The following is a 26,293-nucleotide window of genomic DNA, read 5'->3' on the forward strand; positions in this document are numbered from 1 at the left end:
TAGAACGAAGGCTCGCAGTTAAACTAGATGGATCTCAGACGTGCTTTTTTCACCTGCATCTGACTCTGCGGTCGCTTTAGAACCACAGAGCTGGATTCAGCCCGAGCTGACGGAGTTACGGAGTTAAAGACTTTATTCCAAATCAATACGGTCTCAAAGCAAGGGGGGTTTTACTTCCGGACCGGAGAAGAGGCGGGACTGTGGAGCTCTTTTCATTTAGACTTGATGCCAGTTTAATTTTGGCACAATTGCGGAAAACCTGATGTGGAAAAAAATCCCTCAGGAAAAAACCTTCAAAATATAGTTGAGTCCAAGCCTGCAGATGTTGTTAAAGAGTGGAATGAAAACAGCCCTTAAGTTTAGTCCCTTTGTCTTTAGCCGCTGCCGTCTCCCACATCTCGGTCACAGCCTTTCCTGCTACACGTGGATACCAAACCGGTCAGTATTTTTGAATGAATAAGCGTGGGAGAGACGGGTGATTTCCTGGATAAATCTCCAGCTCGCCGGCGACAAGACGTCCTAAAATAAACAGCGTAAAGGGAGAGTTTGGTCGAGGGCTGGGCAATGAATCGAATTTTAATCTAATCGTGATTTTAATAAAGATCGATATGGCGCCTGTCAGGTCAATCCCAGGGAAACACTCAAACAAACAGGAAGCACAGGACGGCACATGCGGCACCAAGAGGAGAAGAGGACCTGGGGATTTTACTGTAACTCGTCTGAAGGGGAAACACGTGAGGAGCTTCAGAGACCAGGACTCAGAGTTTACCAAAACTATCCATCGTTTTTGGACCATGTGGGTTTGTTTTGAGGAGCAGCGGTGGATTAGCTGGACTCTAACAGTGTGATCGTTTTTTTCCCAGCCCTAGTTTGGTCTGTTTTTTCCTCAAACACTAAAACTAAGATGCTAAGAGAGAAAACTAGCAAAGAAAACTGAAAAATCAATGTTTCCCCTGCAGCGTCTCGCCTGAAACCAGGAACTGAAGCTGTGTCTGGGTAAACATCTGGTTTGGTGTTGGGTGAAAGTGAAGCACTGAACCGGGACACGCCTCCACTGCTGTGACCGACGTGAGAAGCCGTTTCTGGGGGTACGTTGTGGTTTGAAAGGAGCCTGGAGGTGGAGACACGGACAGAGGCTCTTCTCGTCTTCTCGGACTGAGATGAAGCGCTCGTTCCTGGGGTTTACGATGCGGTGAAGAGGGCGTCTGGTTGGAGCAGGTGGACCAGGACTGGCGGCTGCTGCACGAGGCGAACTCCAAAGGCTGGAAAATGAATCAACGTTATGATTGTCCAGTAAAGGCTGCTTGGAAAGAGGCAAGAGCGTTACCTTTACGAGAAGTTTGAGGCTCATTTGAAGTCACTTTCCTGGAAGAGAAATCAGAATATGTTTACAGATTTATAAAAGCACGGAGAAAGGGAACACAGAACAAAATGGCTGCAGGAGGATGGAGCGATCCGGATCGGTGGCTTCATGTTATGCAACGAAAGCACAGGGAAAAATGACGACGGACAAAGACACGGAGCTGAGACGGAGGTGACGCTGAGCGAGCAGAGCGGTGACGTGACGGTGGAGGGTTCCTACATCAGTATTTCATATTCTGAAACCAGCCTGATCACTGTGCTGTGGAGGATTCAGGATGAGGTGAGATTTAAGGTTTCTATGATGAGATTTGGATGAGGAAAGAGACGTTTGAGGCGAGACGCTGCAGGTGAACCGGGGGAAAGATCATGTTTCTCCTCTGGGTCTCTCGTGTTAGTCCTGGCCTTGATCATTTTGGTTCTTGATCACGTGACATTTTTGGTCACATGATCTCTCTGTTAAAAATCTCCACATCTGTGATCCATTTTACATGCCGTGACGACGATCTGTGCGGTCGAGACGTGTAGGCTGGTCCATCTGTTAACCTCTTAACTCCCGCCTGAAACCGAGAGGATCTTTTTCCTCACGTCATACATTTTTTTTCTATCTTTTTTTGTTGGGTATTCAACTCATTTTTGTAACTTTTTTGTCATTTTGTTGTCACATTTTATCACATTTTGGTCATTTTTCTGTCACATTTTTTGTCATATTTTTGTCCATTTTTTGTGATATTTTTGCCAATTTTTCATGAATTTTTCATCACTTTTTTGTCAATGTTTTCTCACTTTTTTGTCACATTTTTGTCATTTTTCTGTCACATTTTTGTCATTTTTTCGTAAATTTTTTATCACATTTTTGTCAATTTCTTGTGATATTTTTGCCAATTTTTCATAAATTTTTCATCGCTTTTTTTTGTCACATTTTTGTCATTTTTTTATCAAATTTTTGTCATTTTTTCGTCACATTTTTGTCATTTTTTGTCAATTTCTTTTTGACATTTTTGCCACTTTTTCATCAATTTTTCGTCACTTTTTTGTCAATGTTTTCTCACTTTTTTGTCACATTTCCATCATTGTTTTCGTCTCAGATTTGTTGCCATTTTCACAGCTTTTTTGCCAGAAGCTTTTGGACTGGGGTAAAGCCAAACTGGAGAAAATGTGCTCGGTTCAGGTGGGAGTTAAGGGGTTAATAAAGGACTTTTAATTTTTGCTACATGATTCGAGTGCCTTGGACTTTATGTTGCTTTTTTGACTGCTTTTGCTACTTTGCACAAGCTTCTACAAGCCAGTCTCAGGTAATTCATTCCATGTAAAGCTCAGCCCAGTCTTTGAAGAGCTCCGGTCTACCTTTCCCACTCGCCCTCTTCTGTTTTCATCAATTAGAAACTGTTGGGAATCTGTGCTGTATAATGTTAATGAGACTGACCCATAAAAGGAATAATGTGTGCCGAAGGTCATCTTCTGTTAACCTCTTACCACCCGCCTAAACCAAATGCATTCTGTCCTCTTTGGTTATTATTTAGGCCTGTGTAACACCTCATTTGAAAGCTAAGACCCACAAAACTGATCTTTTTCCTCGCGTTGTTGCTGTGTTGTGTCACCTTTTTTATGTTTTTTTTTCTTTCTTTTTTGTTGAATTTTTGTGACATTTTTGTTGAATTTTTGTCATTTTTTGTTGAGTTTTTGTGGAATTTTTGTTTGAGTCTTTGTCACATTTTCGTTGAATTTTTGTCACATTTTTGTCATTTTTTGTTGAGTTTTTGTCACATTTTTGTTGAATTTTTGTCACATTTTTGTTGAAGTTTTGTCACATTTTTGTGGAATTTTTGTCACATTTTTGTGGAATTTTTGTCACATTTTTGTTGAATTTTTGTCACATTTTTGTGTAATTTTTGTCGCATTTTTGTTGAATTTTTGTTGAATTTTTATCACATTCTTGTTTTCATTTTTTGTGGCTGTTTTGGTGCTTTTTGCCCAAGAACCTTTTTGATTAGGGTAAAGCCAAACTGGAGAAAATGGGATCCGTTCAGTTGGGAGTTCAGAGGTTAAACGTGTCTCGACATGTGTCCAGATTGTGATGTCTTTATTTTTTTTACTAAATATGGTTGGCAAAGCTAACACAGCCCAACTGCAACCAATGAATAAACAAACTGTAAACATGAGTAATGTAATGATATGTACTTTGGAATAGTATAAAATGTCATGTCATGCCAGAACAAGGGCATTTTTCTGGTGAGTTAGTGTCATTAGACTCTCATTTCGGGACATAGATGATTCTGAGTTAGTCCCAGAGTTTGGACTAAGTAGATTTAGTTCTTTCGTCATTTTCCGTGTAATGATTTGATAAGGTTTTTAATAAAGGCCACTTTCTGCTGACATGTCTCTGTCTTTATTCTGTTTCTGTCAGACTGATTGTGATGTTTATTGTAAACTTTTAGCATGGGGTCCCTGGGAGACGCTCGAATGCCTAGTGAACGTGTTGACCTTTCATTGCCCCCCCGGTAAGCCTCGACCATAGACTGTATAAAACAACTCCTCCTCACTCCTCCCCATAATGACCACGCTCGAGGGGGAAGTCATGGCAGGTTTACAGGCTCCTCCTCCCCAGCTCTGACGAAGCCTGTTCCTAAAAAGGGCATAAGGGCAGGATCTTCACTGTAGACTCCGCCCTTGCGTGACGTGTAGTTCGGTCATAGCCGCGCAGCTCCAATGCTAACAGTCCGGCCCTCATTAGTGCAAGATTTCTACATTTCTGCACGCTGTACAGATTGTCATTAAAGGTTTTTAGAGCCGCTATGAGGAAAATATGGACAAAACAGCGGCTAAATGCTAAATGCTAATATCAGCAAAATCCCCGTTTAGAACAGCCGTATGATGTTGTGAAATATTAAATCCTATGACCTGTGTGTCAATATTGAGGGCTGTCCACAAGTGGCGCCGACCCTCCTATCAATTTTGCAAATAAAAAAAATAAAACGTTTTAAGTTAAGCAAAATCATGACTGTCTTCTCTACAGGTGTTTTTTACACTGAGGGAGGGGGGTCGGAGGTGAAGGAGGTGTCATTTTGTCTGCCTGGTTCACCTTGTGCTGTAACAGCATCATACTGTAAATGTGTAGTTTTGTGCTCGGGGCGGCAGGAACAGCGCCCACGCGATCTAACCAATGGCGCTCTACTGTGGTATAAAAACATCACCAAATATCATTAATTCAACCAATCAGAGACGCGCAATAATAAATCTCCGATGGGCGCTTGGCCTCAGCGTTTTGTTTCCTGAGAGGAGGTGAAAGGATTTAGTCAAACTAATGGACTTGGGACAACTTTCTTCCGTCAGAAGTCACGTCTAAACGGACTTTCCTGGAGGTAGCATGACGATGCTAACTAGCTCGTCTGCTTTAGCTGCTGCTTGTTTATCTCACACTTTGGGACAACACTCTCTGACTTGGACAGTTCTGTCCCAGGACGTGGACATTTGATGGAGAGAAGATTCAGGACCGTGAGGAGGAGCTACGACAGGAGAGGAGAACGTCATTCATTCACTGAGGGAAACAGAGGTGGAGCTCCAGGTGCTACAGGAGGAGCTCCAGGTGCTACAGGAGGAGGAGCTCCAGGTAATACAGGAGGAGCTCCAGGTGCTACAGGAGGAGCTCCTGGTGCTACAGGAGGAGGAGCTCCAGGTGCTACAGGAGGAGGAGGACTCTCGTCTGTACGTGAGCTGCACATTATTTCTGAGCGGATCATTTGTCTGACGGTTTATACGGGTTTAAACCTGTGGCTCTGAGGCTCATAATGAAACCACAGCAGATCTGGATCTAATACTGTACATGAAATCAAAGAGGAAACACCTCCTGCCTTTGTTCTGGTTCTGTTGGTACAAACCACAAATCAGTGGTGCACAAAAACATTTATAGTGACTATTGTTACACTTTTATTTCATTTAGTCAGAAAAAAAGATTCTCCATAAGCATAAATGCTTCTTTATTTTTTAGTTGAATAAAACTAAATAAGTTTCAAATATATTCTACATAAAATAATAATACTACATGCCCCAAAGATAACTTTCTTTTTTAAATTATATATTAAGTTATATAATTGAAGGTAGGTAGAGGCAACAGCCCCCCCTGGTTTTCACATCACCAGCCGCTGCTATACGGAGGTACTTGCAGCAGCAATGTCGACCCCTCTCTTGCATTAGATTCTCCGGGCTGGAGCTGGTGTGGCTCTCAGGGCTTTTCCACCAAGCTGCTGGTTCAGAGCTGGTTCTGGCTGACTTGGGTTTCCACACCAGGGCTAAGTGTGGCTCCTCAGCACGTGTGGACCTGGCCTGGTCAGGACCTGAGTCAGAGCAGGTGTGACGCTCGGTATGGCCTTTGCTGTAGATTACTGATATAAAAATGTATTGCAAGTTTTCTGTCATTTTATGAAGAAAAAATGCCTATATTTTCCGAGACGAAATCTAAATAATAGATAGAACCAGGTTTAGCTCGTTTTTTTTGCTCGTTAAACCCACGTAAATTAGCGCCCCCCCCGTGCCCTTTATTGTGTCAGGCCCAGTTCCCTTCAGATTCCTCCCCCCCCCTCGTCACTTCCTCCTGCTCTGCTCCCGCTGCTCCTCAAGCTGTTCACCATTTTCATTCACCAAACTTAGGCCTTTATTCACTCTGACAATAAAACGATGTCATTAAGGGAGAAAACGGACTAAAAACCTCAGCATTGCCCCTATGATAAAAGTATGTTTTCACCTGCAGCGTCTCGGCTTAAATCTCCAATAGAGGGAATTGAAAAGCTCGATCAGGGTCAGTTTTTACTTTAACCCCTTAACTCACACCTGAACCGAGCACATTTTCTGCAGTTTGGCTTTACCCCAATCCAAAAGCTTCTGGAAAAAAGGTGTGAAAATAGCAACAAAACTGAGCCGAAAACAATGATGGAAATGTGACAAAAAAGTGACGAAACATTGACAAAAAAGTGACGAAAAATTGATGAAAAAGTGGCAAAAATGTCACAAAAATGTCAAAAAGAAATTGACAAAAAATGACAAAAATGTGATAAAAAATTGACAAAAAAAGTGACAAAAAATGACAAATAAATGACAAAAAATTGATAAAAAATGGATGGAAAAAATGACAAAAATGTGACAAAAAATGACAAAAAAAATGACAAAAATGTGATAAAATGTGACAAAAAATGTGAAAAATGTGATAAAAAATTGATGAAAAAATGACAAAAATGTGACAAAAATGTGACAAAAATATGACAAAAAAGGATGAAAAATGGATGAAAAAATGACAAAAAATGACAAAAATGTGACAAAAAACGACAAAAATTTGATAAAAAATGACGAAAAAAGTGACAAAAATCGGACAAAAAAAATGATAAAAAATTGACCAAAAAATGACAAAAATGTGACCAAAAAATGACAAAAAAAAAGACAAAAATGTGATAAAAACTTTACAAAACAATTACAAAAATGACAACAAAAAATGACAAAAATGTGATAAAATGTGACAAAAAAATGTGAAAAATTTGATAAAAAATTGATGAAAAAATGACAAAAATGTGACAAAAAAATGACAAAATAATTAAAAAAAATTGACAAAAAAATGATGAAAAAAATAATCTGATGACGTGAGGAAAAAGATCCTCTCGGTTCAGGCGGGAGTTAAGAGGTGAATTAAAAGCTACTGAGAATGATTTGAATATCTGTGTAGGAACCCGGACGACAGGACAGCGCCCCCACGTGGAGCAGGACAGGAGTGACGGGACCGGGCGGTGCTTACGAGTCACTGTTTGTTCGTCTCCGGCGTGTCTGTGGAGGGGGTCGGTCCTGGAGCAGGGGGGGAGGTGGGGGAGGTGCAGGGCCGCGCCTCTCCGGCAGGGGGCGTCGTTTCGCTGTGGGGGTCGGGGAGAGGGACGGGCTGCTCCGATACCGGGCTCTGAGGACTGCCCGCTTTAGACGCCGGCTGGATTATTATTATCGTGGGTCCTGTTTGGAGCAAGAGTTCACACACCAAACCTTTTCATCATTTACAGCGACAGAAGAAAGAGAACAACAAAGTGACTGAGGGACGATCACGGTTTTCCTTCACCCAGTTTGGAGCTACACCTTTACTGGGAGAGGCTAAATGCTGTCTCAGAAACACGGTGGCCTGTTCCTGTGAGTCTGCTGACGATCTGCTGTGTCAAAACCTTCATTGGGACGGGTTTGTGAACTCACCTCCGTCCTGGTCCGCCTTGATCTGCGCCTCCAGGTCCTCGGGGTCCACGTACTGGTAACTCTCCTCGTCCTCCGGGGGTTTGCACTTCCCGCAGCAGAAACAGCAGCAGCAGCAACAGCAGCAGCAGGAGAAGAGAGTGCAGCAGACCACCAGGCTCTGAGGAGAGAGAGAGACAGGTCATTATAACAAGGCCTGGACGACTGAGAGCAGGAGGAGAGAGAGCAGCAGACCACCAGGCTCTCAGAGAGAGAGAGACAGGTCATTATAGCAAGGCCTGGACGACTGAGAGCAGGAGGAGAGAGTGCAGCAGACCACCAGGCTCTGAGGAGAGAGAGACAGGTCATTATAACAAGGCCTGGACGACTGAGAGCAGGAGGAGAGAGAGCAGCAGACCACCAGGCTCTGAGAGAGAGAGAGAGACAGGTCATTATAACAAGGCCTGGACGACTGAGAGCAGGAGGAGAGAGAGCAGCAGACCACCAGGCTCTGAGGAGAGAGAGAGACAGGTCATTATAACAAGGCCTGGACGACTGAGAGCAGGAGGAGAGAGTGCAGCAGACCACCAGGCTCTGAGGAGAGAGAGAGACAGGTCATTATAACAAGGCCTGGACGACTGAGAGCAGGAGGAGAGAGAGCAGCAGACCACCAGGCTCTGAGAGAGAGAGACAGGTCATTATCACAAGGCCTGGACGACTGAGAGCAGGAGGAGAGAGTGCAGCAGACCACCAGGCTCTGAGGAGAGAGAGAGACAGGTCATTATAACAAGGCCTGGACGACTGAGAGCAGGAGGAGAGAGAGCAGCAGACCACCAGGCTCTGAGGAGAGAGAGCAGCAGACCACCAGGCTCTGAGGAGAGAGAGAGACAGGTCATTATAACAAGGCCTGGACGACTGAGAGCAGGAGGAGAGAGAGCAGCAGACCACCAGGCTCTGAGGAGAGAGTGCAGCAGACCACCAGGCTCTGAGGAGAGAGAGAGACAGGTCATTATAACAAGGCCTGGACGACTGAGAGCAGGAGGAGAGAGAGCAGCAGACCACCAGGCTCTGAGGAGAGAGAGCAGCAGACCACCAGGCTCTGAGGAGAGAGTGCAGCAGACCACCAGGCTCTGAGAGAGAGAGAGAAACAGGTCATTATAACAAGGCCTGGACGACTGAGAGCAGGAGGAGAGAGAGCAGCAGACCACCAGGCTCTGAGAGAGAGAGACAGGTCATTATAACAAGGCCTGGACGACTGAGAGCAGGAGGAGAGAGAGCAGCAGACCACCAGGCTCTGAGGAGAGAGAGCAGCACGTCTTTTTCACTTTTCCCCATTTTTCAAAATCTTTTTCCCAATTATTTCAGTTTTTTTCTAAATTGTTCCCTATTTTTTTCCCCTCACTTTCTCTCAATTCTTCTCCATTTTGTTTCTAACTTTTCCCCCTAGTTTTTCTACATTTTTTCAGTTTCTTTCAAAATTTTCCCTTCACTTTTCACTTATTTTTTCAAATCCCCCTCCCCCACTTTTTTCCCTCAGTTTTCCCAATGTCTTCAGTTTCTTTCTAAATTTCCCCCCCATTTTGTTTCTAATTTTTCCCCCTAGTTTTTCAAAAAATTTTCTTCAGTTTTTTACTAAATTTTCCCTTCACTTTTCGCTTATTTTTTTAATTTTTTATTTTTTTTCATATCCCCCTCCCCCCACTTTTTTCCCTCACTTTTCGCCCAATGTTTTCGGTTTCTTTCTAAATTTCCCCCCCATTTTGTTTCTAATTTTTTCCAAACATTTTTCTTACCTTTTCCCAATTTTTACCCATTTTGTTTCTAATTTTCCCCCCTAGTTTTTCCACATTTTTTCAGTGTCTTTCTAAATTTTCCCTTCACTTTTCATTTATTTTTTCTATTTTTTCAAATCCCCCCTCCCCCACTTTTTTCCCTCACTTTTCCCAATGTCTTCAGTTTCTTTCTAAATTTCCCCCCCATTTTGTTTCTAATTTTTCCCTATTTTTTCCCTCACTTTCTCTCAATTCTTCCCCATTTTGTTTCTAATTTCCCCCCCTAGTTTTTCAAAAAAAAACAACAGTTTTTTACTAAATTTTCCCTTCACTTTTCGCTTATTTTTTATTTTTATTTTTTTTCATATCCCCCCTCCCCCCACTTTTTTCCAATGTTTTCAGTTTCTTTCTAAATTTCCCCCCCATTTTGTTTCTAATTTTTCCCCCAATTTTTTTTTATCACCTTTTCCCCTATTTTTCCCCCAATAATCTTCCCCTATTTTGCCCCATTTTTTTCAGTTTCTTTCTAAATTTTACCCTGACATTTTGCATTTTTTTCTACATTTCCCTCCCAATTTTTACCCTCACTTTCCCGCCATTTTTTTGTTCACTTTTTCCCTATTTCTTCTCTATGTTCCCGCTCATTTCTCCCACTTTCCCCCCACATGCTTTGACATTAGCGATAAACTCGATATTGTACATTTGCACATCTTCCTAGCAGCCATTTGGACGTTATCTGGTGGACGCCATCTTGCTTCCTCCCGCCACAGCCTGATGCTGCTCCGGGTCCTCACCTTGAACCACCACTTGCTCATGAGGAAGTAATACTTGACGCTCTCCTCGCCGAACTGCTCGGACACGTAGAGCCCCATGGAGCCGTACTCGTCGTAGACCCGCCGCTTGTTCTCGTCGTTCAGGATGGAGTTGGCGTTGTTGATCTCCTTGAACTTCTCCGCGGCCTCGGGGTTCTCCGGGTTCTTGTCCGGGTGGTACTTCAGGGCCAGTTTCCTGAGGAGAGACAGAGGTTTTAGCCCGGTCCCGGTCTCGGTCCTGGTTCCGGTCCTGGTTTTGCACCTGTAGGCCTTCTTGATGTCCTCCGGGGTGGCGCCCTTCTCCAGGCCTAGCACCCGGTACACGCTCTCCCCCGCCGTGGACATCTTCCTCTGGGGACGCGCCTGGCTCGGGTCCGCCATGGCTCACCTCTGAGGAAACACAACACAGACGCCCATATATGGTCATGTTTGAAAACAGTTCAGGGGGAAAACAATTTGGAGAAAAATCTAAACTTTCTCTAATTATTCAAAAACTACTTTAACCTCTTAACTCCCGCCTGAACCGAGAGCATTTTCTCCAGGTCAGCTTTACCCAAATCCTGTATGCCAGTGTAACGCCTCATTTGAAAGCTAAGATCTACAAAACTCATATAAATGGATCTTTTTCGTCACGTCATCAGATTTTTTTCCCATCATTTTTTTGGTGGGTGGGTTTTTCAACTATTTTTTGTAATTTTTTTGTCACATGTTCATCATTTTTTCGTCAATTTTTTGTCATTTTTTTTGGGTCATTTTTTGTGACATTTTTGCCACTTTTTCATAATTTTGTCGTTAATTTTTTGTAAATTGTCGTCATTTTTTGTCAATTTTTTGTCAATTTTTTGTCACTTTTTCATCATTTTTTTTGTCATTTTTTTGTCACTTTTTTTGTAATTTTTCATATTTTTTTCCAGTTTTTTGTCACTTTTTTATCATTTTTTCGGCATTTTTTTGTCATTTTTTGTCATTTATTTTGTACATTTTTTGTCTAAGTTTTCTCACTTTTTTGTCACATCTTCATCATTGTTTTCGTCTTAGTTCTGTCGCTATTTTCACACCTTTTTCCAGAAGCTTTTGGATTGGGGTAAAGCCAAACAGGAGAAAATGTGCTCGTTCAGGCGGGAGTTAAGGGTTTAACAAACGCTGAATTATGAATATAGTTTCTACTAAATAAAGACATGGGGAGGAGCAAAGTGGTTCCACAGCCCATAAATACATACAGTAAATAACGGAGAATGCTAACATGATGCTACATGTTAGCATCGGGCTAATGCTAACAGTTAGCTAGCGTTAGCTACAACTGCCGTTTTTTCGCTTCTACTGAACAATCTGCTGTGAGAAAATATCCATAAGGGCCGATTTACACTTGACTATTTATGTGATAAATAAGTTCATATTCCACCAGAAAATGGCTAAAAAGGGAAAATTGTGTCTTTTTTCCCCCTCGGCGAAGCCACGCCCCCTTCTATGACGAGATGCCGTCTGTATCTATTCCAAGTTAAACTAAAATTATAAATATTTCATGTACAAACAATGAAAACTACCACTTCTGATGAATGATAAATTAAATGTAATTGACTCATAACTTCATAACAACGCCGCCCAAGAAGTGACTTCCTGTTTTGCTCCAGCTCACCAAAATAAAAGCACCGTCTTATTCACAGGCTGAGCAGTTTATTAGTTCCCCTTTCTTTCTGCCTGACTATTAACAGACAACACACTTAAAATGAGTGTATTTAATTATATTCTAGTAATGTTTAAAGTACCTGCTGAACTAATCAATGAGACGAGCTGTGCTTTTATTTTGGTGAGCTGGAACGAAACAGGAAGTCACTTCTTGGGTGGCGTTGTTATGAGTTGTTATAAGTTATGCATGTCTTATTTTAGTCGACGAAAAATATCTGGACGTTTTAGTCACGGCTTTAGTCTCATGAAAACCTTTTCATTTAGTTTTAGTCCAATTTTAGTCACAAAAACGTCACTTTGATTCAAATTAAGACTAAATATTTTAGTCGACAAAATTAACACTTTTTTGTGTTGTTTTCTTATTTTTTTTGTCTTGTTTTCTTAGGTTTTTTTGGTCTTTTTTCGTAGGATTTTTTGTCTTGTTTTTTGTAGTTTTTTTGTCTTGTTTTCGTAGTTTTTTGGGGTCTTTTTTCGTAGTTTTTTTTAAATCTTGTTTTCGTGTTTTTTTTGGTCTTTTTTCCGTAGGATTTTTTGCCTTGTTTTAGTAGTTTTTTTGTCTTGTTTTCTGAGGTTTTATTGTAGTTTCTTGCCACTTTCTTCACTGTTTTTTCCTTCCTTTTTTGCCACTTTTTGTCGTGTTTTCGTCACATTTTCCTCATGTTTTTTATTGTGTCATTGTTGCTTTTCCGGCACATTTTGTTGCTCTTTTCTTACTTTTTCATCATTTTTTAATCATCTTTGTTTTTGTCACTAGAGACACTTAGACTTAGACACTTTTTTCCAGAAGCTTTTAGATTTGGGTAAAGCCAAGCAGGAGAAAATGTGCTCGTTCAGGTGGGGGTTAAGAGGTTAAGATAAAAACCTTATTTAGTCTCTATATTGAGCAGTGATATTTTGCAGGTTTTTTTGGGGGATATTTTGTTGTAAAGGATATTGTCGTCGTCCCCCCCTCCTCCCCACCCTCCCCCCCCCCCCTCCTCCCCACCCTCCTCCCCCTCCTCCCCCTCGTGGCTCGATAAAGTCCCCGTGACACTCGTCGTATCAACACAGACTCGTGTGGTCAGCAGCACCGGTCACATCAATCACGGCTCGACGCTTCTGTCGCCGCCGCAGCAAATGTGTCGACTCAGACCCGCGTCGCTCCAGGCACGTGGGATTAGCCTCAGAGATGAAGGAGGTTAGCATTGTTAGCATTGTTAGCGCCGTTAGCAGATTACCATTGTGCTGAGTTCATCCATTACAGCGGAGTGGTCAGGAGCCACACCCCCTTTATAAAAAAGCATTTCAGAAATACTGAGGTGAAAACTGGTCTCAAGTGTGTTCACCTGTTGTATATGTTTTATGTTGCACCTGTTGTATATGTTTTATGTTGCACCTGTTGTATATGTTTTATGTTGCACCTGTTGTATATGTATATGTATATGAGACCTGACATTTTTTGTTTTGAAATCTGCTGATTTTTCTCTTTCCAACGAGCTCCCTCTGATGAACCGACTAAACATAAATGCCTGTAATAAATCAGCCCGATGCCGCTCATACAGCGCCCCCTGCTGGCACAGTTCAACACTGACACATTCAGAAGCTTCATACACAGGATTAAAGACCAGACATTTAAATGACACGACATCGGCCTCAGAAAAACCCACATCGGTCGACCTCTAAGGGATCGTCCGGCTTTATATTAAAGGGTGCTCATTAAGTATTAACATTAATAAGTGTTAACATTAATAAGCATTAATGTTAACATACTAATAGGCCATAAATTATGCTTAATCATAGCCAACCCTAAACCTTACCCTAAACGATTACTAATGCTTATTAATACTTAATGAAAACACTTAACCACTTAACATAGAATCATCTATTTTCTAGCAGATCACTCCGCCGCCGCGTAGCTTATACAACCACGAAGCTGATGCTTAAATATAAGTTACTTTAAACGCAAAATATTTATGATTCTATGGACACAGACATGTATATGGTTAGTCTGGTGTTATAAGTGATTTGCCTCAGGTGCTCTGTGGAGCGGGTCACACTGTTTTTAATGCAGGCTAGCTGATACCATAGACATGCACTAGCCTTGCTTTAGCCTAGCGCCACGAAACTCTTCAAATATAAGAACTGCATGAATTACAAAAAAAAATATCTCCAGAAATCAGCAACACTCTGGATAACGAGGAAAGGAGGCCCTATGTCAGAAATCCTGAAATAAACGTGTCTAATGCGTTCCAATGGGGGACTAGCGGCTATATGGAGGTACTACAGCAATGGCAGTTGTTGCGGTTGTTGTTTTGCATTGATGAACACAGTATAGTCCAAAATGTTACACAGTGTGCCTTTAAATACTTGTGTCTCACTCAATATGACACTTAAGAGGAATATTTAATGAAGAGGAATATTTAATGAAGAGGAATATTTAATGAAGAGGAATATTTAATAATTGCCCAATCTCCATAATATCTGCAGTTTCAGTGATTTCTTAACCTCTTAACTCCCGCCTGAACCGAGAGGATCTTTTCCTCACGTCATCAGATTTTTTTTCCATCAATTTTTTTTTTGGCAACTTCTGTCATCTTTTTGTCATTTTTTGTCACATTTTTGCCATTTTTTCGTCATTTTTTTAATCAATTTTTTGTCATTTTTTTGTCACTTTTGTAAAAAAATGTGTCAATTTTTTAATCAAATTTCTGTCATATTTTTGTAATTTTTTCATCAATTTTTTGTCATTTTTTTTGTTCATTTTTTGTCCATTTTTTATCACATTTTTGTCATTTTTTCGTCCATTTTTTATCAATTTTTTGTCATATTTTTGTAATTTTTTGTCAATTTATTATCACATTTTTGTCATTTTTTCGTTATTTTTTTAATCCATTTTTTGTCATTTTTTTGGTTCATTTTTTGTCCATTTTTTATCATATTTTTGTCATTTTCTTGGCACTTTTTTGTCCATTTTTTAATCAAATTTCAGTCACATTTTTGTCATTTTTTCGTCAATTTTTCGTCACTTTTTTGTCACATTTCCATCATTGTTTTCGTCTCAGTTTTGTTGCTTTTCTCACAGCTTTTTTCCAGAAGCTTTTGGACTGGGGTAAAGCCAAACTGAAGAAAATGTGCTCGGTTCAGGTTGGAGTTAAGGGGTTAAACCACAGGCAAATATCGTGATAATATCGTTAATTGAATTATTTTGACCAGAATAATCATGACCTCACATGTCTGTCCTGGCCTCAGATTCTCACTTTAAAACCTTATACGTCTAAAACCTCTTCTCTCAGATGCTTTTGCTCCTGAATGTGTTTAAAATCAATCTCATTTACGTGTCCGAGTATTTCTCAACAATAACACGAGTCTATTTAAAGTCGTCCGAGTTCTCACGTGATCCGAGTTTGACAAAAGAACAATGGGCGTCTGTGTGTGCGGCGCAGACACAGATTATTTAGAGCTCGCGGGTAATTTTAGATCTGAAGAAGAAAATGAGTGAACGAGGACGATAAATAATAAGAAGAAGAAGGAAAGAAATCATTAAAAAGCAAATCATTTCTGCTTCTGGTTAAATTGTAAACTAGAGGTGGGAAATAAATCGTCTATAAGGTATTATCAAAACATCTGGACTTTATCTGCTATGTCAAGAAATGGGGGGAAATATGGGGAAGATAATGAAAAACAAAAAATTGAAAAATGTGAAAAAACTCAGGGGGGAAATAGAGGGGATAAGGGGAAAAAAATTAGGAAAATATGAGGAAAAAACTGGAAAAGTTTGAAAAAAATTGAGAAATAAATTGGGAGAAAATAATAAAAAATAATGAACTAAAAAAGATGGATCAATGTGGAAAGTGTGTTTTTAACAATGTATTCCATAAAAGACTATTTCTGTTAAAGCAGTACTAAGTAACTCTTCCCCCTAGAGGCCATAAGCGCAACTGCAGGTGTCGTAGCAAGTTACGATTTTTTAACTTATTAATCGTCCATGAGAGTAAATACTACGCTGACAGGAAAGGCGAAGGGAGAGAGGGTTACTGTTCATCCAATTATACAATGGAAATATTTTTTTTCACTCAAACTTGGCTGTAAATACTGTTTAAAGTGACGTTAACCCGCAGTTAGCTTTGCCCGTTAGCTTCTTCTTCGTGATTCCATTAGTGTGTATTGGTAACTCCGGTCCGGTGGCAGTCAAGTTGCAAACATGGTTTTCTGTCCAGAGACACCAGGGGGAGATGAAAGACCCCCCAATCATCCCATAAACACTTGTATTACCCCCACAGGCACTACGGGAAGGATTTATTAAGGTAAACACGTTACTTAGTGCTGCTTTAATCGTCCGTGAGAGTAAATCCTACGCTGACAGAAAAGACAAAGGGACAGAGGGATATTGTTCCTCCAGTTACACAATGGAGATCATTTTTTTCACTCAAACTTGGCTGTAAATACTGTTTAAGTGGCGCTAGCCCACAGTTAGCTTTGCCCGTTAGCCTGTTAGCTTCTTCTTCGTGATTCCATTCGTGTGTATTGGTGACTCTGACCTGGAGCAGGAAAGTTGCAAACATGGTTTTCTGGCCAGAGACACCAGGGGGAGATGAAAGACCCTCCAATCATCCCATTAACACTTGTATTACCCCCACAGGGACTACGGGAAGGAATATCAAGGTAAACACGTAACTTAGTATCGCTCAGTCCGGTACCTGCTTTGGATACCTTTATTTTTTATACCAGTAGCACCTAAACTTCTTTAAACGGGACCCAGTCCTTTATATTAACTTTATTGTTTTGTTTTTTTGTGGGGAGTCCTTGCCTCAAGTGGAGGAGTTCAAGTATCTCGAGGTCTTGTTCTCAGTGAGGGACGGATGGAGCGTGAGATGGACAGACGGATCGGCGTCGGCAGTGATGCGGTCGCTGTATCGGTCTGTCGTGGTGAAGAGGGAGCTGAGTCCATCTACGTTCCCGCCCTCACTTCTGGTCGAGAGGACGAGATCACGGGTACAAGCGGCTGAAATGAGTTTCCTTCACAGGGTGTCTGGGGGTGAGGAGCTCAGTTACCCGGGAGGAGCTCGGAGTAGAGTCACTGCTCCTTCAGGTCTGCGTGGAGAGGGAGGTCTCCAGAATGCAGCCTCTGCGACCCGGCCACAGATAAAGCTCAAGAAAACGTTTGTGTTTCTATTCAATTTCGCATTTCGTGAAATAAATTTGATAAACCCATAAGATAAACATCAAAGTAATTCATTAAAAGCACAACATGAAATTGAGTTTGGCTGTAAAGGCACCGTGAGCATGAATGAGGAGGACCGGACTCTGGTCTGGTCTCTCTGACTCAGGCCCAGACTCGCCTCCCCTGATTATTATTAACATGTGTTTTCTTAACCTCTTACCACCCGCCAAAACCAAATCCATTCTCTCCTCTTTGCCATTGTCGTCACTTTTTATTTCCCTTATGTGTTTTTGTCACTTTATTATTACTTTTTTGCTGCTCTTTTGTCACTTTTTTTCTGGATTTTTGTCATTTTTTTTGCTGTTTTTTTGTCATTTTTTGCTGGATTTTTGTCATTTTTTTGCTGTTTTTTTTGTCATTTTTTGCTGGATTTTTGTCTTTTTTTGCTGTTTTTTGGGTCATTTTTTGCTGATTTTTTGTCTTTTTTTTGCTGTTTTTTTGTCATTTTTTTGCTGTTTTTTAGTCTTTTTTTGCTGTTTTTTCTGCTGGATTTTTGTCTTTTTTTGCTGTTTTTTTGTCATATTTTTGCTGTTTTTTTGTCATTTTTTTGCTGTTTTTTTTGTCATTTTTTTGCTGTTTGTTTCTGCTGGATTTTTGCCTTTTTTTGCTTTTTTTTGGGTCATTTTTTGCTGATTTTTTGTCATTTTTTTGCTGTTTTTTTGTCATTTTTTTCTGTTTTTTTTGTGTCTTTTTTCTGCTGATTTTTTGTCTTTTTTTGCTGTTTTTTTATTTTTTTTGGTGTTTTTTTGTCCTTTTTTTCTGTTTTTTTTTTTTTTTTCTGCTGTTTTTTTGTCTTTTTTTGCTGTTTTTTTTGTCTTTTTTTTGCTGTTTTTTTTGTCTTTTTTTGCTGTTTTTTTTTTTTTTCTTCTGTTTTTGTCATTTTTTTTGCTGTTTTTTTGTGTTTTTTTCTGCTGGATTTTTGTGTTTTTTGCTGTTTTTTTTGGTCAGTTTTTGCTGTATTTTTGTCTTTTATTGCTGTTTTTTAATGGGGTTTTTTTGCTGTTTTTTGTCATTTTTTTGCTGTATTTTTGTCTTTTTTTTTTTTTGCTGTTTATTTGTCCTTTTTTGCTGGATTTTGTTGCGTTTACATCCTCATTTTCATCTCGTTTTTTGCCTCTGTTTTTGGAGAACAGGAGAAGACATGTTCAGGTGGGAGTTAAGAGGTTCAGACCCGCATTCTCATGTTTTGGTGCAGAGTTTGCTCCCCTGAAGGAGACACTTCTCAGAAACATGTTCCTGATAAACTGCTCCTCACTGCTGCTCCCACATCCTTTCTCAGGTTCTTTCTAGTAGCGGAGCTTTCCAGGTCTAAAGTTCACGCAGGGCTTTTCATAACGAGGTACTTAGTCCTCCGCTGTATCGCCCGGCCATGTCACACGCGCCTAAGCCTGTTTTATGAAAACATTTGTAGATGATTACGTCCAAATCTGCTTTAAAAACACGCATAATCCGGCGGTAGAATTTGTTTGTGTTTTTTTTGGAAGGCGTTATTAGAAAGAACGTGTCGGGGGAAAGCTGCGTGTCCGTCTGCGCTTGTCCTTGCTTTTAATCCCTGGATAATCCGAACACATGGACAATTACTTTCTGCCTTTACGCACAGTCAATGAAAACGCACCATGCAGCACTTGTTACAGCAAAATGTTGTATTTATGAACGGCAATGCACGATGGAACATCCCCTGCAGCCGGCCAAATGTCTTTTCACAAAATGTGCAGGAGAATCCCGCCTCTGTCACAGTGGGATCACACTTAGATGATTGTTTTAATGAATATGGTAATGAATAGCATGTTGCTTCTCTTCATCTTTGTTCAAATACCACGCTATATCAAGCTAACGGTGCAAAAGAGCTGATGGGAGTCTGTGCAGGAGTGATTCAAACCGGTTCAGTTATGTCATTTCTGAAAGTTTCTACAAACGTAACAAAAAATACTTGAGCCACGTACGTTCATTTACGTTTTACACATTTAACAACGTCTGAACATGAACTCGGCTTGAATAGAGTGTTGAAATAATCAATAGAAATCGCAAAATCTGTAAATTGTAAAGTGAAAAAAACGCGCTCTTCGCAGCCGCGTCTATGGGTCTACTTCGCTTAAAACGGCGGGTTTCTGAACGGAGTCCGGCGGAAGGATATGTGACAGGTCTCACAATAAGCTAGCCGCGCAGAGATACGTTTTAAAGGTGAAATCTCTTACCCTGTGTAAACTGAGTCTTGTGGGTATCGCTGTAGTGTCGGCTGGATCATAGAGGCATGTGATTTATGGTCTAATTTCCAGTTAAACGCGTAATAAAGGCACCGTTAGCTCCAGAGATGAACTGTTGGCCCGCTGTCTGCCCGCGCATGCGCAGTGAGGGGCGCTCCTTCAGGAAACTGCGGCTCGAGGCGTTCGCTAAAGAAGTCTTTAAAAACCGCGAAATTACTTAAAACTCACGCGTTAGACAAGAACGTGTGTTTTATATTTACACCATGTTGAATATTAAACTGAAAATACTTAAAGAACCGTCACAGGCCGCGCACGCGGGAGGCGCATTTAAAAACGTGGTAGTTTGACGTGTTACGTATGGGGATGTAGCTCAGTGGTAGAGCGCATGCTTTGCATGTATGAGGCCCCGGGTTCAATCCCCGGCATCTCCATGGGAAAACCTTTTGATTTAACCTCGTGTATAAACCGAGCGCAGTTTCTCCAGTTCGGCTTTACCCAAATCTAACAAGATCTCACCTGGCGCTTACAGCATATAGGCCAGAGTAACGCCTCAAAGCCAAGACATACAAACAGATCCTTTTCCTCGCATTGCTGCCTCGTTGTCACTTTTTCACATTCTTTTTCATCTCATATTTGGCAGAGTTTGACACATTTTTTATTAATTTTTTGTGTCACATTTTCATCATTTTTTGTCACGTTTTTTTTTTTTTACATTTTCATTTATTTGTCACATTTTTATTTATTTGTCACATTTTTATTATTTTTTGTCACATTTTAATTTTTTTGTCACATTTTCATTTATTTTTTGTCACATTTTTATTGTTTTTTGTCACATTATTTTTGTCACATTTTTATTATTTTTTTATTTTATTTTTTTGTCACATTTTTTTTTGTTTTTTGTCACATTTTTTGTCACATTTTTATTTACTTTTTTACATTTTCATTTATTTTTTGTCACTTTTTTAAATTATTTTTTGTCACATTTTTATATTTTTTTTGTCTTTTTTTTGGTCATATTTTCATCATTTTTTGTCACTTTTTTAAATTATTTTTTGTCACATTTTTATTTTTTGTCACATTTTTTTTTTTTTGGTCACATTTTTATTTATTTATTTACATTTTCATTTATTTTTTGTCACTTTTCTTTGTTTTTTGTCACATTTATAATATTTGTTTTACTTTTTTTTTTGTCACATTTTTTATTGTTTTTTGTCACATTTTTGATTTTATTTTACATGTAAAGGCTTGAATCATGTTTGGAATATAACTGACCTGCATCACATGAATGATCGCATTTTGAGATCACTCCGTCGCCGCGTAGCTCATACAACCACGAAGCTGATGCTGCTCAAACACAAGTTATTTTAAATGCAAAATGTTTAAAATGATTCTATGGACACAGACATTTATATGGTTAGTCTGGTATTATAAGTGATTTGCCTCAGGTGCTCTGTGGAGCGGGTCACACTGTTTTTAATGCAGGCTAGCTGATACCATAGACATGCACTAGCCTAGCACTAGCCTAGCGCCACGAAACTCGTCAAACATAAGAACTGCATGAATTACAAAAAAAATATCTCCAGTAATCAGCAACACTCTGGATAACGAGGAAATGAGGCCCTATGTCAAAAATCCTGAAATATCCCTTTAAGCTCGTGCACGACGGATATTCGGACCTGAATTAAGGGAAGGCAAAGGAAAATACTTCAATATTTTTAAACTCTGCATAGTCCCTTTAAGATATCAAATGTGTCTTAACATTCTGTTGCTTTTGTCTCGAACCAGGAGGATGTATAATGAAAATGAGCATAATTTACATAAACACAGGGGACGTTTTGCTGAAAGGCTTCACTCTCTGGACACTTCTGACTTTTACTACAGACGTCGACTTGAAATTATATTCTTAAAACATATCACAAAGTTGGTTCCCAGTTCTCTTTATTATCATTATCATTATTATTATTAGAAAAAGACAAAGTTTAGACAAAACATTCAATGCGTTTCCAGGTAACGGCTGCATAAACACGTCAGCGTGAAGCAAAACGAAGAATTCCCTTCAGCAAAGACACGGCAGAACAACGAGGAGTAAATCTGAGCTGATATTGGGTTTTTTTACGGCCAGTTCACGGATCCTGTGGAAAACACTGAGCCTCTAAAGTGCGAACGTCGGCCCTTTGCGCCTGTAACAGTGAGTTTAAACGGACAGGATTCCATTTCTGACGATTCAAGGCAAAACGCTGCAGGTGAATAGGGAAACAATTTAAAAGTAGAGATACTGATTTGAAACTTTTGCTGTAGATCAGTGACATACATGTGAGGAAAAAATGTATTACATGTTTTCTATCATTTCACCTTTTCATTTAAAAATAAGCCGTTCATGCATAAAAATGGAGAGACATTACATTAGTGGCAGAAATTTGCTCAAAGGGGGATTTGGATCAATGGGGAAACGTCTGTAAAACTTCAAATTAATCCTCGTTTTTTGGGTTCAAAGCTCAATAAATCAGGCTAAGAATGAGATATTGAGAAAACCTTCATAATCTTATTAGGTCTGAGCCTGTAAAAAAACAAAAATGCTTCAAAAATGTGACAAACAAAGTTACTTCTGTGGGTCTTAGCTTTCAAATGAGGCATTACCCTGTTGCTTTCCAGTCAAGACGCTTTGGATTTGGGTAAAGCTGAACTGGAGAAAATGCTCTCGGTTCAGGCCAAGCGCTTTTTCTCCAGTTCAACCCAAGTGGGAAAACTTTATTGAAAAATAGTGACAAAAACGAGACGTAAATGAGGATGAAAGGCGTCAAAAAAGCAAGAGAAGGTTTTAGATTTGGGTAAAACTGAGCTGGAGAGGATGTGCTCAGTTCAGGCGGGAGTTAAGGGGTTGGAGAGTGGGATGAAGACGGCTCTAAAGTTTATCCCTGTGTATGTTCATCCCGTCTTTAGCCGCTGCTGTCTCCCACAAAGGAAATGCCCATATTTGGATTACATCTCGGTCACAGCCTTTCCTGCTACACGTGGATACCAAACATGTCAGTATTTGTGAATGAATGAGCATCGTACAGGGAGAGTCTGGTCTGTTCTTTTACTGTGGCATCAAAACTAAGATGTTAAGGGAGAAAACTCAACTTTCACCTGCAGCGTCTCGCCTTAAAGCGTGGCTGTGCTGTATTTTGAAGTTCTCAAAATGGCGTCAACACCACCAGAATGTAAATACCCACAGAGTTTACAGAAGATTAAAAGCATTTCTAAAGAGAAAAGATGAAAAGCTACAACATAGTGCAATAGTGTGTGAGGAAAACAGCAGCAGGAAAGTTCATACAGCCTTAAATAGTCTAATGGAATCAAGAAACAGCGAAATAAATGGAATATCCGGGATGTATTTGGTCAGACATTATGCATCATACTTTGAAAGGCAAGTAAAAGTAGAAATGGAATGAAATGTACAGAATATCGTTGAGTTTTTCCCAGTTAAATGCATCATCTATCATAGGTCAGGGAGTCGTACATCAGTAGCTCGTAAAGTGGTGTATTTTGTGCGTCATATACCGAGGTCTAACTACAGGAATATATTGTTGTCGAGTGTTGAGAACGTTAAGAGCCACAGGCGGCGGCTCATCTCCCCAGTACGGTGGCCAGCAGGGCCATGCGGATGTACATGCCGTTCTCCGCCTGACGGAAATACGCCGCTCTGGGGTCCGAGTCCACCTCCGCGCTGGAAAGACAAGAAAGGAAAGAGTTAAAGCTGCTCTAAGTGATCCCATGCATTACCAGTAAGCTCCTCTAGAGGCGCCACCATGTGCTGTAGAGGTCTGCGCGGTACCGATTTTTCAGTCCCGCGCCCGCCCGCCCCCGCATGGTGCAGTACCGCTCCCGCCCGCATCCCGCAAAGGATTGTAATTTTTATTCCCGCTCCCGCCCGCAAAAATCCCGCAATATGCAAAATGGGGACGTTTGCACTGCAGGAGTCATGACCAGTGCAGGAAGACGTGTGGACAGACCTCGGGCCGCGCACACGGGGCAGAGCAGAGACGTCTTGCTCCGCCCTGCTCTCCCCTGACTCATTGGGCTCTTGCCAAATCGGGTTACACAAAAAGCAAATAGACCAGCTCAGGCCTGTCCATATAGCCTTGTGTATAACATGGTTTTTCACGGTGTATGGGACAGTCACACCAGTTCAACCCCAAACTAAGTTATGCTCCTGTCACTGTGTAGCATCAAACACAGACTGAATCTATCAAGACAAACACATCAACAAACGCACGCGCTTCATGTCAGATAAGTCCGTACAACAGCCGCACATTAAGGGCTGACTTTACTCCACAGAATAAGCATAAAAACACTACACTCACTGTGCACTCGATCTTCTGAGGATCCGTCGTAGAACTTGCTGCTCTTAAACCTCTTTATCCATGATTCTCACTCATCTGGTCAGGCCTCAGCTCCAGTTCGAAAATGTTATAATCCACAAAACAGGCCTGTCTTCACCTGCCCCGCGCCCATCACCGCTTGTTTCACATGTCAAAAGTTGTAAATAAGCCTTAACTTATCCATGGCGTAGCTACTGTAACCACGCGCTGTTGTTTTGGTCAGTGGAGGCAGCGTGGAAGATGCATTCAGGGACCGTGAGAAGTGCGGGAAAGGCGCACTTCTTACTGTCCCTTTTATCCACAAACGTGAGGAAAATGTGGACAAATATATAACAGTGGGGTTCTCCAGCGGGGGGGCAATAGGGGTGGCAGGAACTGGCTCCCAAACATCAGGAGGAACGACCGCAGGAGGAGGAAAAGCCAGCGGAACAACTTCAGCACCTGAGGAGCGGCGGAAGAAGTGCGCACTTCTCACGGTCCCTGAATGCATCTCTCACACTGCCTCACAACAACAACAACGCGTGGTTACAGTCGCCACACCATGGATAATAAGGCTTATTTACAACTTTTGACATGTAAAACAAGCGGTGATGGGCGCGGGGCAGGTGAAGACCGGCCTGTTGTTGTGGAATATGCAAAAGAAGTTTTTCCAAATGGCGGTAATGACGACAGGACGAGAGAGAATCATTGGATAAAGAGGCGAAGAGCAGCAAGTTCTTCGACGGATCCCCAGAAGATGGAGTGCACAGTGAGTGTTTTTTATGCTTATTCTGTGCAGTAAAGTCTGGCTGAATGCCATGTTGCACTAACTCACTGCGCGTGCGTTTGTTGTTATGTGTTTGACTTGATAGATCCAGTCTGCGCTTGTCCGTGTTACGCAGTGACTGGAGCCTATAACTGTATCAATTTTGAGCGTGAACACAGTGATTCTGCGGTGTTAATGCTCTCATTATCAAAATGGAATGAACAAATGCAATGAAAATGAAAAATTATTTAGTCCCGCCCCCCTCCCGCGCCCGCAATGAGCTTTAAAAATGACTTAGTGTGGTTGTATGTACTGCCGCAGCTGATTCTTATTTAATTGTTTACTTGGGAGTGGTGTTGTTATAAGCCTAATGGCTTCTACCTCTCCCATGCACATGCTATTATTATTATTCATTATTTTGTTGTATATTCATACATCCGAATGGATGCTTTTTGTGTTCTTTTTGACTAGTTGTGCTAAAGTGCTAAATAAATAAAAATAAATAAATAAAAATGTGTCCCGCGTTGGGTCCCGCGAGTCCCGCGGGAGTGCAGGGCTCTAATGTGCTGTACACTCGCAGACTGTAGAAGAAGACCTGGTCCACCCCCCCTTCGATTTCAAAACCCTCTTTCAGAACCCGCGTCGCTAATCAAGTCCAGGTCTCGGCTCCGGCTCACCTGATCTCAATGACTCGGGGCAGAGGATGCATCACCACCATCTTCTTCTTGGCTCCGGTCATGATGTGAGGCGTGAGGATGAACTGCCCGAAGCACTGGCACACAGAAGGACGGGTTATTATCTGGAGTCCTGGTCGTGTCCTGGTCTAGTCCTGGTCATGTCTCTGGTCATGTCTCTGGTCATGTCTCTGGTCATGTCTCTGGTCATGTCTCTGGTCACGTCCTGGTCACGTCCTGGTCATGTCCTGGTCATGTCCTGGTCATGTCCTGGTCTAGACCTGGTCATGTCCTGGTCACGTCCTGGTCACGTCCTGGTCATGTCCTGGTCATGTCCTGGTCTAGACCTGGTCTAGACCTGGTCTAGACCTGGTCCCGTCCTGATCTAGCCCTGGTCATGTCCTGGTCATGTCCTGGTCATGTCCTGGTCATGTCCTGGTCATGTCCTGGTCATGTCCTGGTCATGTCCTGGTCTAGACCTGGTCTAGACCTGGTCTAGACCTGGTCACGTCCTGATCTAGCCCTGGTCATGTCCTGGTCACGTCCTGGTCATGTCCTGGTCATGTCCTGGTCATGTCCTGGTCATGTCCTGGTCGTGTCCTGGTCATGTCCTGGTCATGTCCTGGTCTAGACCTGGTCTAGACCTGGTCTAGACCTGGTCACGTCCTGATCTAGCCCTGGTCATGTCCTGGTCACGTCCTGGTCTAGACCTGGTCTAGACCTGGTCTAGACCTGGTCTAGACCTGGTCACGTCCTGATCTAGCCCTGGTCATGTCCTGGTCATGTCCTGGTCATGTCCTGGTCATGTCCTGGTCTAGCCCTGGTCATGTCCTGGTCATGTCCTGGTCATGTCCTGGTCTAGCCCTGGTCATGTCCTGGTCTAGTCCTGGTCATGTCCTGGTCATGTCCTGGTCATGTCTCTGGTCTAGCCCTGGTCATGTCCTGGTCATGTCCTGGTCATGTCCTGGTCATGTCCTGGTCATGTCCTGGTCGTGTCCTGGTCGTGTCCTGGTCATGTCCTGGTCTAGTCCTGGTCTAGTCCTGGTCTCTGGATTAAAGCCTCACCGCTCGGTACTCCTCCTCAGAGCTGAACCTCTCCTTCTGGATCCGGGTCATGTACAGGACGTCGGTGTCGGGCAGGGCCTCCTCGATGCTCTCGAACTCCTCCTGCAGCAGAACCGTTCAGTAAAACCATAAACATTGTAAAGGGTTTGGTCTGGTTTGGACTCTGGTCTGGTTTTAACCCCCAGGACGCCCCACGGACCTGCTTGATCCCCTTGGAGGC

At 41.7% G+C, this 26,293-nt stretch overlaps 2 protein-coding genes across 2 annotated transcripts in view; both read right to left on the reverse strand.

Annotated features, from left to right (window-relative positions):
- Window positions 1–1,327: 1,327 nt before the first annotated feature.
- Window positions 1,328–19,365, reverse strand: dnajc5ga (DnaJ (Hsp40) homolog, subfamily C, member 5 gamma a). The gene is made up of 6 exons (XM_079572843.1): window positions 19,217–19,365; window positions 10,398–10,525; window positions 10,118–10,331; window positions 7,576–7,732; window positions 7,139–7,344; window positions 1,328–1,365 (listed from the first exon to the last, which is right to left on the reverse strand). The coding sequence occupies exons 2-5, from the start codon at window positions 10,514–10,516 to the stop codon at window positions 7,142–7,144; spliced, it is 693 nt and encodes a 230-aa protein (XP_079428969.1). The 5' UTR covers window positions 10,517–10,525; window positions 19,217–19,365; the 3' UTR covers window positions 1,328–1,365; window positions 7,139–7,141.
- A 3,436-nt stretch (window positions 19,366–22,801) lies between these two features.
- Window positions 22,802–26,293, reverse strand: part of cad (carbamoyl-phosphate synthetase 2, aspartate transcarbamylase, and dihydroorotase) — a 44,294-nt gene continuing 40,802 nt past the window's right edge. The window contains exons 39-41 of the mRNA XM_079572512.1: window positions 26,074–26,175; window positions 25,012–25,106; window positions 22,802–22,934 (exon numbers count right to left, since the gene is read on the reverse strand). Coding sequence (XP_079428638.1) covers window positions 22,835–22,934; window positions 25,012–25,106; window positions 26,074–26,175 — 297 coding nt within the window. The 3' untranslated portion in view covers window positions 22,802–22,834. The remainder of the gene's footprint in view (window positions 22,935–25,011; window positions 25,107–26,073; window positions 26,176–26,293) is intronic.

The sequence above is a fragment of the Gobius niger genome (assembly GCF_951799975.1).
Source record: "Gobius niger genome assembly, chromosome: 15".
Lineage (NCBI taxonomy): Eukaryota > Metazoa > Chordata > Actinopteri > Gobiiformes > Gobiidae > Gobius > Gobius niger.

Excerpts from the sequence above, each read along its gene's own strand:
- dnajc5ga (XM_079572843.1), bottom strand. The coding sequence starts at position 10,516 with ATGGCGGACCCGAGCCAGGCGCGTCCCCAGAGGAAGATGTCCACGGCG. Across the intron at positions 7,733-10,117 it reads TGAGCAAGTGGTGGTTCAAG|AGCCTGGTGGTCTGCTGCAC; the intron begins GTGAGGACCCGG and ends CTCTCTCCTCAG. Across the intron at positions 7,345-7,575 it reads CAAGGCGGACCAGGACGGAG|GACCCACGATAATAATAATC; the intron begins GTGAGTTCACAA and ends TGCTCCAAACAG.